Source organism: Rhincodon typus, chromosome 28 (genome assembly GCF_021869965.1).
Source record: "Rhincodon typus isolate 14 chromosome 28, sRhiTyp1.1, whole genome shotgun sequence".
In the NCBI taxonomy this organism is placed as follows: domain Eukaryota; kingdom Metazoa; phylum Chordata; class Chondrichthyes; order Orectolobiformes; family Rhincodontidae; genus Rhincodon; species Rhincodon typus.
The window spans coordinates 21,875,821-21,889,941 of NC_063359.1; the positions used below are offsets into that span (position 1 = coordinate 21,875,821).

The 14,121-nt window shown below is 37.4% G+C and overlaps 2 protein-coding genes across 2 annotated transcripts in view; both read right to left on the reverse strand.

The window, feature by feature from the left end:
• The window catches only part of LOC109916315 (DENN domain-containing protein 1A-like), a 107,131-nt gene extending 99,427 nt beyond the window's left edge, over nucleotides 1-7,704 (reverse strand). Inside the window, exons 1-2 of the mRNA XM_048613371.1 lie at nucleotides 7,699-7,704; nucleotides 6,299-6,424 (exon numbers count right to left, since the gene is read on the reverse strand). Coding sequence (XP_048469328.1) covers nucleotides 6,299-6,424; nucleotides 7,699-7,704 — 132 coding nt within the window. The remainder of the gene's footprint in view (nucleotides 1-6,298; nucleotides 6,425-7,698) is intronic.
• The window catches only part of LOC109912627 (DENN domain-containing protein 1A-like), a 164,607-nt gene that overhangs the window by 142,190 nt on the left and 8,296 nt on the right, over nucleotides 1-14,121 (reverse strand). The gene's annotated exons all lie outside the window — the stretch shown is intronic.

Genomic DNA, 14,121 nt, shown 5'->3' on the forward strand with positions numbered 1-14,121 from the left:
TGCAAACTCGGGGAGAATGTGCAAACTCGGGGAGAATGTGCAAACTCCACACAGACAGTCGCCTGAGGCTGGAATCAAACCAAGGTCCTTGGCGCTGTGAGGCACTATACTAACCAGTCCAGAATTCACTTAGCTTCCAAGATCAGATGAGATCAGGCGTTTGCAGACTAGTATATGCCCCTTACGATATGCTGTCTCACCATATTATTTTCTACCAAAATGTGTCATGTCACATTCTTCTCTGCATTGAACTTCATCTGCCACAAAATAAAATGCCTTCAATCTATGAGCTCCAACACTATCTAAATAGTGTTCTTACAGAATATGTTTTCAGATGTGTTCTGGAAGTCCACGTTAATAACATCCTCAAATACTTTCCTGTCCATTACTTTGGTCACCTCTTCAATACAATGTAATCAATCCCATCAGGCATGTCCTATCCCCCTTTACAAATCCATACTGGTCCTTTCTAACCAGCTGGATATTTAAGGTGTTCAAGAATATCTTTAATCACAGCTTTCAATCTCTGTAAAGACTATTAATTTTTAGAAAACAAAAGATTCCCTCACAATGCCACAGGAAAAGAATGATTGACAAGATGATTTCAGTTTTTTTTTTTTTAAATTCACTCATGGGATGTGGCCATTGTTGGCTGGCCAGCATTTTATTGCCCATCGCTTGTTGCCCTTGAGTGTGTGGTCGTGAGCTGTCTTCTCGAACTGCTGCATTCCATGTGCTGGAGCTTAACCCACAATGCCACTGGAGGAAATTCCAGGATTTTGGCCCAGCGACAGTAAAGGAACAGTGATAAATTTCCTTCAAAATGGAAGTGGTCATGGGTTTGGAAGGTGCTGTCTAAGGATTTTTGGTGATTTTATGCAGTGTTTCTTGTAGATAGAACACACTGTTGCTACTGAGCTTCGGTGGTGGAGGGAGTATATGTTTGTGGATGTAGTGCCAATCAAGCAGGCTGCTTTGCCCTGCATGGTGTCAAGCTTCTTGAGTGTTGTTGGAGCTGCACCCATCCAGGCAAGTGGGAAGTATTCCATCATATTTCTGACTTGTAGGAGAACTATTCTGTCTATGAAGACTGAACATACCTTCTGCTAAATACTTTGTGCGGGCATCCTTCCCCATCTGGTATAAATAACTTAGACTAACACCGAGGAAGAGGATTGGTGGCCTTGTAGATGGTTGACTGGATTTGGGGAGTCAGGAGGTGAGTTACTTGCCACAGTATTCCTAATCTCTGGCCTGCTCCTGTAGCCACTGTGCTTAGGTGATGAGTCCAGTTAAGTTTATGGTTAATGGTAACACCCATCTCTGGAATTCAGCTCTTGTGTCCATGTTTGAACCAATGTTGTAGTGAAGTCATGAGCTGAGTGGCCCTGGCAGAACCCAAACTGGGCATTACTGAGTTCTTAAAATGTTCACTGTAACAAACAAATTAAAACGAACACTATTCAAACAATAATTAACAGCTGTAGCATGCTTCAAATAAAAAGATAAATTTTCCTTTAAATAGTTGATACAACAAAGATTCACCTCATGTAGTTACAAACACTTGCATTATATCCTGAATAAACGTGTGACCATATGCAATCTAATGGTCTTGCCAGTTCAGGTTCTACTACGTTCGATCTCTTATTTCCCATTCAAGCATTTTGACCCTTGAGTCACATTTACCAGCAGCCATATTCCATTGGAAGTTCTCAGATAAGGGACATGACAGCCCTGGTAGTACAGAATCTCACCTCCCTAGCCCCTTTATAATGGTTAGTGGGCTCTGGCAACACTGAAAAAACAACATGGGTTCTGGTCTCTTATAACTGCATAACTAAATTAAATCATCAGGTGACCACCTCTGGTGCCCTTTTATAATGATGTGGTCATCCACCAGAACCATTGCGGGAGCCTAGGCTAGATTCAATGCCACCAATCCTCCTCCTTGGTGTTAGACTAAGTTATTTATACCAGATGGGGAAAAGATGCCCACACAAAGTATTCAGCAGAAGTTAAGTTCAGTCTTCATAGGCAGAATAGTTCTCCTACATGTTACTTAATAATACTTACATTACATGAGATACATGATAATCTTTTGTGGGACATCAGGCCACACTTAAGAGTAAGTACACATTACTACTACTGATATATTCTGGGGCAATGTGGAGACATCTGGAGAACAACAACTCTGGATAAATCCTCCTATAAACAATCCTTTATATTCTAATGGACAGAACTTTTTCCATGATGACAGTTAACCCTTTCAGGTACTTAACTGTCTTTTACATGTGCCTTTGACAATTGTGGTGCAAGTCACAATTCATTGCCGTCTGTATGTTTAGCTCTCTATGGCACAGAGTAACACAACCTCTGCTCCATTCTCAGAGACCTTCTTCAGCATCACTGTTTGAACATTGCCAAATAGAAAACTTCCATTCAAACAGAATATTGCTTGTTTCCTCTTTACTTGATTGCCCATTGTATTCTGTACTGCCAAACAAAAAATAAAGCTAGCTAAAACCTATTGCAGTTAGTTTCCTGTTTAGCTTTTGCTTCATAGCAGTTGATTCATATCAAGGGGCCAAGTCATCTATACATAGTCCTAATTTGTGTGCTCACATCTATGTTCATAGGGATGGCAACCTTAGGATGCATAGACGCTTTTTGAAACCTATTGACGTTATAATCAGAACACCAATTTACCTTTTTCCAGAATATACCTCAACCCACTTTGATCTTCAAGGATCAGTACTAACAGTAGACACAAATCCTAGCACACAGGTCATCATGGAAAACTGTATTAATTTTGTAATAATAAGTGTTAGATGAAAAGATCTGCAATTCCACATTTTCCCCTTCTCATTGTTCCTAAATTGTTACATGCAATTTTCCAATCATTAGTGCACAGCTACAATATTTTCAGTCAATTCCTTTAAAACCCAGGATGCAAACAGAACCATTTATTTAAATAAAGCAAGGTGCTACGGGAGCAAGCAGGCTATCTTGGTTAGGTAATGATGGCTGAGACAGCAGTAATGGCCAGGATACAAGGAGGAATCATCTTTAACACAGTCAGGAGAAGTTAAGGTCCACCTGAATAGGGATACAAGACCTCAGCAACCTACTGCAATTGAGAGATAACTTCCAAAAATGCAGATAGAGAACATGGTGATAAAAAGTGTTAGATTTCCCTTGAAAAATAAAAAGTTGCAACAATACTCATGTTTAGCAATTTTTAAAAAATTCCTACTGGCTAGCTAGGCAGCATTTATTGACCATCCCTAATTGCCCAGAGGGCAGTTAAGAGTCAACCACATTGCTGTGGGTCTGGAGTCACATGTAGGCCAGACCAGGTAAGGATGGCAGTTTCCTTCCCTAAAGGACGTAAATGAACCAGATGGGTTTTTCTGACAATTGACAATGGCTTCATGGCCATCATTAGATTCTTAATTTCAGATATTAATTGAATTCAAATTCCACCAAGTGACATGGCGGAAATCAAAGCCAGGACCCCAGAACATTTTCTGGGTCTCTGGATTAACCATCCAGCAATAATTCCACTAGGCCATTGCTTTCCAAATACTAGGACTAAGTTCAAAATGCGGGGAATTCAGTCAAGCAAGAAGGCCCACTTATAAGGACAATCAGTATGGCAAGTTGTACTGACTGAATTAAACAAGTACAAATTCAACTATGACAATTTACGTGAACTTGAGTCATAAAGAAACTTAATCATCCATTTGGGTTTTTCCTAACAAGGATTGCCCATTTCACTCTCAAAAGATTGAGAAGCACAAAGGGGCTAGGAAAAAAGACCCGAATAACCAGTTTAGATCATCAGGGTACTCTAGCTATTAGGAGTATACTGAAAGCATAATTTGGTAATGGCAACATTGCATCCAAGGCCTAGGTAATCAAGGAAATCAACCATACATCTCATTGAGAAATAAGGCTGAGGAACTGAAAAGCAAGCAAAATTTAAAGAGAGCAAATTCAATTTCAAATTAGATATGGAAAGAAAGAGAGGTAGAAAGGAAGATTAGATTAACAGTAAGAAAAATAGAAGAGTTTGGTAAAAACATGAATATTTTAATCCCTTTTGTTTTTGCAGTTTCAACCTGAAGAACATGACTCCACATTTGGCGTAGTTAATTTTGTCCCGTCTCTGTCTTTGGTCATTCAATCAAATCGCGCAAAATCTTAGTAAGCTATTCTGTCACGTATCTGTCACACCAAGAAGGCTAATTTCTTTCACTATTACTTTCCATTAACACTACACCTCCACTGTCACCAAAACTTTTACAGGAACAGCAATCATCTAGATATGATTTCTTATCTTCCTTGCTGGAATTTGACCTCAGGTAACTCCAATGAGTTTAAAATCCAGCTGTCAACATCTTAACTTACATGCCAATTACATCCATTATAGTTCATCTGTACTTGTCATCTTTTCTTCAACATACTAAATGTAGGTTATTTGTTTTCAACATTTCCCCAAACCATATTTACAAATTTCTCTAGATTTGTATCACTGATCCTTCAGCTATCCTCTTCTGAACTTTAATGCACTCTTTCCCTTCTATTCTTCAGTGGAGACAATGGCCTAATTGTATTATCATTGGACAGTTAATCCAGAGATCCAGGATTCAAATCCCACCATTGCAGATGGTGGAATCTGAATTCAATAAAAAATCTGCAATTAGGAGTCCAATGATGACCATGAAACCATTGCTGATTATCAGCAAAACCTATCATCTGGTTCACTAATGCCTTTTACAGAAGGAAACTTCCATCCTTACCTGGTTTGGCCTACGTATGACTCCAGACCCACAGCAATGTGGTTGGTTGACTCTTAACTGTCCTCTGGATAATGAGGGATGGGCAGTAAATGCTGGTCTAGCCAGCATTTCCCTCATTCTGCGAATGAATAAAGGCAACAAAACTCTCAACTCCACTATTGAGTTCTCTCTTTTTAGAAACCTGCAGAACCATCTTTTTGACAAAGTTGTTTTGTCACCTTCCCTAACAGTCTGCCCTGTTGTACTTCGCCATTCTGAGAAGTCTTGCAGTGCTCTTTCCACATGTCTCACCTTTATGTTCAGATGTTCAGGCCCACGCTTGGATCATATAGACCAGCAGTGCCTACATTTCATACAAGTGTGAAAATAAGAATCAGAGCATTTATAATAATAAAAAAGTCATTAAAAAGTTTTTTTTAATGATCATTAATTTCATTCCCATCACTTGCTTTGAATCTGGTCACTATTTGTTAGCAGCTGCTTCTAGTAGCTTACTAATATTTGCATTATAATATTAACTACTGACCACAAATTTTATTCAGCTGGAGAGTTGGAGATGGTGACAGAATGATAGTCAAGCCTGAATCTGTTTAAACATATACACTTCCAGCTATGGGCACTGCATATCAACAAGAAACCACAGCAAATTTTTCCCTCATTAGCTCACTGGCATTGGGACCAACTCTCAACACCACCACGGAGATGAGCTGGTGAAGCATAGACTGGGAGTCAGAGAATGAGTAGCTGAGCCATATTTACTGCTCCTGTTATCTTGTGCCTTAATAAGCTGAACTACCAATTGTGTGATAAAGCAGTTATCATCCCAAAATAGTTTGTTTCTCTTTGCAAAACAAGATATATACTAATCATGACAGTTTAATGGCATCCTTTCAGTATTTAGTTTCCACACACAGAATCAATATGACAATGCATTCGAAATGCAAATCTAACAATTGCTCTGCAGGCAAGATACTATAAATCAATCTATTTTCACATAATGTTAATTTTTATGACAGTCATTCCTATAGCTGATATGGAAAAATTCTTATGCAAAGCACATCAGAAATGACACAAGTTTCCCCAACCCTCTCATGTAGCAGAAAATGGTACAGTGGTGATGGAGAACAGCAGCTAAGAAACTATAAAAGAAAACTGAGTGAGTTAAAACAATGAAATTCCAAGCTTAAAAATATTTATGAAATAGTTACATATGATAAGACATTATTTGTTTACCTACTGCAACTTAATTAATTCTATGTACATTATAGCTTCCTATTGCACAATAAGAAATTATGCAACTTATTTTTCATGTATTATACATTAACTTACATTTATTAAAAGTAAATGTTATGTATGCTCTACTATATTAATAATTATAATAGAAAATCTATTTATGTGCAATTCAAAATGAAACAATGCAAATACTGGTCTTTACTTTATCAGCAGCATTCAGGAGCTGCTGGCTTATTATTAAGAATGCCTTGATTATAACTCACAGGTTCGATCTTCAGAGCATTTCTATAGCTGCCAAACAGAGCCGCTTGAGTCTTTAAAAATGCACGAGCAACTCCATCACCTGTGGTTGTTGATACTTTCTTAAGTCTGTTCTTTAGAGCTGACAACTGTATATTTGAATAAAAATAAGGAACCAAAAGAGATAATCAGTATCCCGAAGTATCAAAAATAAACCAAACATCAAACTTCAAACTTCATGGTGATATGGGTGATGGAATTTCCTCCAATTAAGCCCAAGATTAAAGTTAGCTTTGATAGTCACATCGTAAACTGAGGCAATCAGAGATATCAGTGCTTTTCCTATTACACCTGCAAAACAAGCCACAATGTTATTGTGATCCAAAGAGAGCTGCAATAAGCCTAATCCAAATAAAACCCCACGTCAACTTGAGCTCCAAAATTTTTTGTGTACACACAATATTGAATTTTTTCAAAATAATCTGAGAAACCACTTGAACAATTAAAGGATATGTGCCAACATTCAATACTTAATGAATAGAAGCTTGAAGTATGAAAATGCACACTAGTTGTTCAACTTTGTCAGATATTACTAGGTGAGATAAAAGAAGAATTGATGTACTTCTCAGGCAATGTATTTAGTAACATTATGATTCTATTCTCTACCATTTATATTCCAAAGTCAACATTACAGTTTTGTACTGCAGTGTATAACCTAAAACAATAACTATAGCAAGTGATATAGATAAAAAATCATTTAAAGACGAAATAAAGCAGATGCTGGAAATGTGAAACAATTGCAGAGAACTCTGGAGAAAGTCAGCAAGTCTGGCAGCACCTGTGGAGACAGAAACAGTAAATGTTTCGAGACCAGCATGACACTGCTTCAGAATGGAAAAATGTTTGAAAATACATTTTTTTATACTTTTGACAGAGGAAGAGAAGGAGCAAGACAGACATGAGAGAGACCAATGCAAAATACAAAGGGGTTATTAATATTTGAGAAAGAAGGTCCAGAATGAAGAGAGAATGGGTCGTCACTACTAAGTGCAAAGTATACAAAATATGAACTCGACCTGGCTGAGGGCAAGGGGTCAGGGAAGAGAACACAAGAGAAAGAGGGGGTAGACATAAAACAATTATTGAATTCAATGTTGAGACTATAAAGCTGTAGAGTGCCTACATGGAAAATTAGGCATTGTTCCTTGAGCTTGCATTGTGCTTTGTTGGAACATTGCAGCAGGCCCAAGGCAGAAATATTTACATAAGAGCAAAGTGGTTTATTGAAATGGCAAGCAATGGGACGTCAGGGTCATTCCTACAGAAAGAATGGAGATGCTCCATAGACTGGTCAACCAGTCGGCACCCACTGTCCTTTTTCTTATATTTTCTTACATTTTCTTCCCCCTCCCACTTCCCTCACAGCCATGTCGTTTTTGAATATTTTTTACTTTGCACTTAGTAGCAAGGGCTTACTCTTTCTTTTCATAGCATAATTTACAACCTTTTTACATCCCGTTCTTTCTCTTGTCACCATTAATAACCCTGTTGTCTTTTATAACGTCTATTCTCTTGCTCCTCTGCCTCTGTCAGAAGTATGAAAAAAATACCTTTTCCAGCACCTTCCAGGTAAAAAAAGGCTGATTTGGCAATAAAATACAATATACAGTCATTGTTTCACTTGGGCAGACTCTCAAAATAAATTCATTGTTACAGAGAATATTTAGAATGAATGAAGGGAGTTCAACGGTGGCAATTCACATTGGTACAAATAAAGAAAAACCAAAGTGAATGAGTGACTATATAACAACCCTCTCATGCAGCAGTGATTTTGCATTATGTTTGCAAAGGTATGACTGTTGCATCTGAATAATGAGTGAATGATGATGGACAAGTGAGACCTCAAGCACGTTAGACAAACTGCAATTCTTAGAAAATACACAACTTCCCAGACAGCATATGTTAAAATAATCCCAGCAACAGAAAGCAAACCTCTCTGTTGAAATACACAGCACTACTGATTAAAACCTGACTGTACTGATTCACTGACTCTATTTAAAATACCTTGAGGGTCAGCAAATCAAGTTTCTTTTCTGTTCAGGATAAGAAAATCTATAAATTTTAAAATAAATTTCAAAGCAGAATATAGTAAGCAGATGGTTCATGTAGGAAACAGAATTTGATGTAGCTGATACGAATGAAATTAGACGCACTATTTGTGATGGTACGGAATACAAAAGGAAATTGTGCGAGATCAAATAAATCTCACTGAAAACGGATGCAAAAGTGTCAAGTATTACATGTCTTTTCTGATACTAGATTTGAAGTTGTAATGCACCAATCTACTTCAATATTGAGGTTGGACATAATAGAGATATACTTGGATTGTTAGGATAAATGATGATTGAAATGACAGCATTTGTGACAGAAAGAAAAGTCGAGGCACAGGATATTCCAATGGGAAAATTAACTGTCACACAGCTTATGATAGTGAAGACAGAATTTAAGTTAATAGGAGATTCAATAGACTCAAGCCACTCTTAACACACATGCTTGCTGAACAGCAAACAGTAACATAAAACAAGACATATTGCTTACAAACAAAGAGAATAATGGTTTATCTACTGCTGGAGACAGAGTATCATCAAGCCCGGAATTTCTCTGAAAGGTTTTATGATTATTCTAACAGTAAGATGATCACCTTTAGGTCTATTTCAACACAGCCTTGATCAGCCTCTTCTCTCTAACCCTGCATAGACTACAATGATCAAAACCCAAGTTCCATTTATTCATCAACCTATGCTCCCTGACAAACAAAGGCTCTCAGTACTACGAACTCAACTTTAAAATTCTCAATTTGTGTTCAATCCTTCTATGGCCCTACCACCATGTCTCTACAACCTTAGATGTTTAACTCCTCCAACTGTGGCCTCTTGCATATCTCTGATTTCCCCTGCCCCACTATTGGTGATGGTGTCTTCATCAGCCCAATGTCTGTTCTCAAATTCGTCCCGAAATCTGCCTTCCTTTCGTTTGTTCTTTAAGACACACTTTAAAGTCCATCTCTTTGGCAAAGCTTCATTTAATATCCCATTATATGACCAAACTTTATTTTCTTATCCAATTTTATTTGGTATGTTCTTGTGAAGTGATGTTTGTCATTTAATCATGTTTATAGACACTATATAAATGCAAGTTGTTATCAAAATAGTGATTCCTAGCCGTACAACTAATATTAAAACATAAGACTACTTTTGCCCTGAGGGCAGTCAAAGCAAATATTACATTAAGTACAAGGTCATTCTTTGAGCTACGTTACAATTCCACAATGGCGCACTGGTACACTAACATTCTGTTTAAGCAATCCCAATCTGGAGCCTGTGAATATTGTTATGCCTCATCAGGGTTAAGGAATAAAAAGGGAATTAAAAGTTAAACGAATTAAAATCCTGTAACATATACAAGAGAATAGTTTCTTTGAATGTGGAATTCTCATCAATAAGGAGATATTTTGAGACATAATGCATTTAAAAGGCACTGAATTTTCCCCTTGCGGAAAGCGAAATCGCAAACAGTAAAATAGTGATCAGGCTGTGTTTGTTTGTGCAGCACCATTAGAAGTATTTGCTGCACAGGCACAGTGTCAGTGTCCGTAACAACAACTGCATTGAAAATAAGTTGGCTTGACACAGAATAACAATACTGTGAAGTCCTTAACCAATTCTAAGTTCTTGCATCCAATTTATCTATCATTTATCCTAGGGGAGAATGATACTGACAATTCTGGAGAATGCTGGAGATACAATATATAGCCAACGAAAACTTCACCCAAGATATTGCCTAGACATGCACATTCCTCCATTTTAACAACGGTAGTATCTTAGATGAACAGACACCAGCACAGAGAATTATGCAAGGTGTATCTGAGGTGTCAGGAAATATTATTAAGTAATCTTCATAGTATCAATATCAATTTTTCTTTGTTGCCAAATCAAGACAGCCTGTGTGATATGGCACTTCACAAAATAACGTTTGAAAGTCAGATCACAACCCAAATTAATCAGTTTCATGCCTGCAATTATCAGAAGCTGACCTCATCGACAAAGCTGCAGTTTAGGAATCAATTCTCCTGAAAAACTGCACATTTTCCTCATGCTTCATGTGTCAATTTCTCCACATAGGAATACAAGGAGACAAAGGAGAAGGAAAACACATTGAACACATTTCAATTTTCCCATTTTAAATCTTCTGCATTATCTAGCACAATCTGATAAATTTTCTGAAGAAGCAGCAATGTCTTTCATAAACATGCACTGCAAGCTCTACCAGTTCATCTATGAGCTAAAACTGTGCTCTAAAGGAAAAGGTTGTTTGGACTGCAAATTATAGGAAAAGCTTCAACAGTGGTAAACATTTAACTGACATCCTTGCAAAAATTACACATCATCAGACAACATTAAGGATGAATGTAAAATCAAACAACATAAAGAAGAATGACTCTTACAAGCTTCAACACAATTTATAAAACACCGGAAGTAAAGCACATAAATCCAGGCAAACGTCCCAAAAAGTCTGTAAATGTGAAAGTTGGTTCAGTGAATTTAAAACTCACTCTTGCTACTGACAGTATTCCAATTATATCTGTTAGTAATGAGATGCTTAAGTCATATATTTTACTCTATAACTTTTTTCCATTTTATGTGAGAGTTAGAAATGTTAATTAATTTCAAAGAAAATAATAATTAAGGTTGTGAAGACTGGAAAGGATGCAATTGCTGGTGATTTTGAAAAATGGCATTTCTTGTTAGCTGCAAGTGTCTTTGATTGAAACACAATTCAGGGCAATAAAGTCAGCAGGAAAAAGCAGCTGATAGATAACTTAAAAGCATGTGGAATACTTGGTGGCATTTCATATGCTTTGCAGATGTAATTCAATTGCTTGACAGAATAGTAACAGGCTAAAGGAATTCAGATGATGTTGTCTTAGTAATTAATACATCACTAACTACAAAAGCTATCTACTTGGAGCTGTTGTCTACATGAATGGAAAAAGTCAAAAACAGTTTACTTACAGATTTGAATCGATACAAAAATGTTTTATGTTGGATTGAAGCATGTAGTGTCACTAAGGTCTGCTGGCATTGTTTGCTTCCAGCAGATATTGGTCTCTAGCCTTGTCAGGTTATTTGGTTTATTACTGCACCATTAAGAATGAATTTTGACATTTTGAAATGAGTTATACAGATAGGGTAGAAGACAGATATAAAACTACCAGAAAATAAAAATTTGTCAAACATTAGAACCAGAGAAAATTATCATATGAAGCATATAATGCCCTGGGAATGAATGTACTAATCAGGACTTAAAATCAAGGTCATGCTGCAATCTGTCCATTGGGTAATACATGATCATCCTACCTGCAGCATTTCCCACTCCCCATAGCCATTGCATCTCAAAAATTGTCAAGTGGTCATGAGCCTTGTGGCAGTACTTTCATCTCTTGTTTAAAACAGTGGAAGCACGTGTATGCCTGCAAACACCACCTTGCCTGAGGCTAGATGCAATTTTCCCGCTGCGAGACTCCCATTCTTTGTTAATAGGGCTATGTCATAGGACAATACAGTGAATGTGAAACAGTGAGAGTTCACAATGCATTACCATATTTAAAAAAACAAAACATAAATAATGTATTCGCTTTCGGCAAAAGTAGATTTTCCTCCCACAAATGCAGGACATTTTTTTTAAACCGTAATCAAACACTGGGATAATTTTTAAAAAATAGCAACTGAAAAGGAAATAAGACCAGACATGAAGTGATATAAAAGATGATTGGGCTCTGAGTTTCATGACTCTAACATGTTGCAGGAAATTTATTGAAGTTAAAGAAAATTTTAGACAATGGTCACTCTCAGAATATACTACTATACTGACAAATGCAGAAAATATATAATTATGGTCAAAGCTTATTGTTGGTTTTTCATTATTGTAATCTTTATTAATTACAGATTTCAGGATAGCTTAATTTTTTTAAACTACAAGAAGAATTTTGTGGAAAATGGATTAATTTATTGCCACAAACACAGATTGCCTGAATTTCTCGAGCAAACTGGCAGCAGCTGTGAAGAGAGAGAAAGATGGTTCATGTTTTGAATCCAGTATTACTTCTCTTCAGGACTGAAAGTGTTGGAATTTTTTTAACATACTTTTGACAGAGGCAAAGGCAAAGCCTGAGGGTAGATGGTGGGGAGACCCATTGTAATTTTTGAGTGGAGAAACACATGTACAAAAGAGTGGAATCAAGGGTGGAGTTGAGGCAGGAGAACAAAATACTCATGCGGGAAATGAAGGTCAGAGAAGGCCGGAAGGAACAAAGAGGCAAAAAAAAACATAAGCAACTACAGTAGTCAAGACTGGAAGCTAGAAAGATAACAAAAGGAAATCCAGAAGATCCAGATCTGAATGCATGTAGCATTCAAAATAAAGTTAATCAAATTAATAAATATTATCTGACAGCCATTACAGAGCCATGACTTCAGGATGACAACAATCAGGTTCTGATTATTTAGGGGTACATGACATTCAAGAAGAATAGGAAGTGAGATAAAAGGTGGAATAGTAGCTCTCCTAACCAAGATGGTATTGTGCAATAATTAAAGATAGTGTTGCTTTAGGTCAAACTGTAGAATCGGTTTGAGTGCAAATGAAGAATAGTAGGGGAAAGAGAAACTTGTGGGAGTGAACAACAGGCTGCCAGTACAGTGACCATAATGTGGGGTGAGTTTTGCAAGAAGAAATAGTGAATGCCTGCGATAAAGGGAGAGTAATCTGTACACAAACTAGAAAAATCAGATTGGTAACAGTAGTTCCAGATGAAGAGTTTATGGAATGCTTTTGAGGTAGTCTCTTAGAGCAGCAGGTTCTTGAACTGACCAGACAGTCGGCTATACCAGACTGGGTATTGTGCAATTTACAGGATTAATGAATGACCTCAGAGTAACAGCATCTCGATTTCGCAGTGGTCATAATATGATTGACTTTTATTTGCAGTTTGAAAGAGAGAAGAGTGGATCTAAGACTAGCATTTTAAAACTGAATAAGAACAACTATATGGGCATGAAGTTGAATGAGCTGAAATGAACTAGGTTATTAGGCTAGCAGAAAGGGCAGTAGAAGACCTGTGGCAAACATTTAAAGTAATATTTCAGAATACTCAATGAGTACATTCCTATTGAGGAAAAACTGTAATGGGACGACCCACCATGCATGTTTAACAAAACAAGTTGAGAGGGTAAAACTTAAGGATGAAGCACATAACAGTACACATTTGAGTGGCAGGTCAGAGATTGACTAAAAGGTTAATCAGGACGAAAATTCGTACAAGAGGAAGCAAGCAAGAAATAGACAGCAAAGAGTTTTTGTAAGTATCTAAACATTAGGGAAGACGAAAGCCTAGTGGTATTATCGCTAAAGACTCAAGTAACGTTCTGGGGACCTGAGCTTGAATCCTACCATAGCAGGTTGTCCTTAAGGGAAGGAAATCTGCCACCCTCTCCTGGTCTGGCCTACATATGACTTTCAATTGTTCTCTGAAATGGCCTAGTAAGCCATTCAGTTGTACAAATCACTACCAAGACTCAAAGAAATGAAACCGAATGGATCACCTGACATCAAGCCAGGCACTGGAAAAGACAACAGCAGAAACAGCCCTGTCGACCCTGCAAAGTCCTCCTCACTAACATCTGGGGGTTAGTGCCAAAATTGGGAGAGCTGTCTCAGACTAGTCAAGCAACAGCCTGACATAGTCACACTCACAGAGTCATACCTTACAGGTAACATCCCAGATACC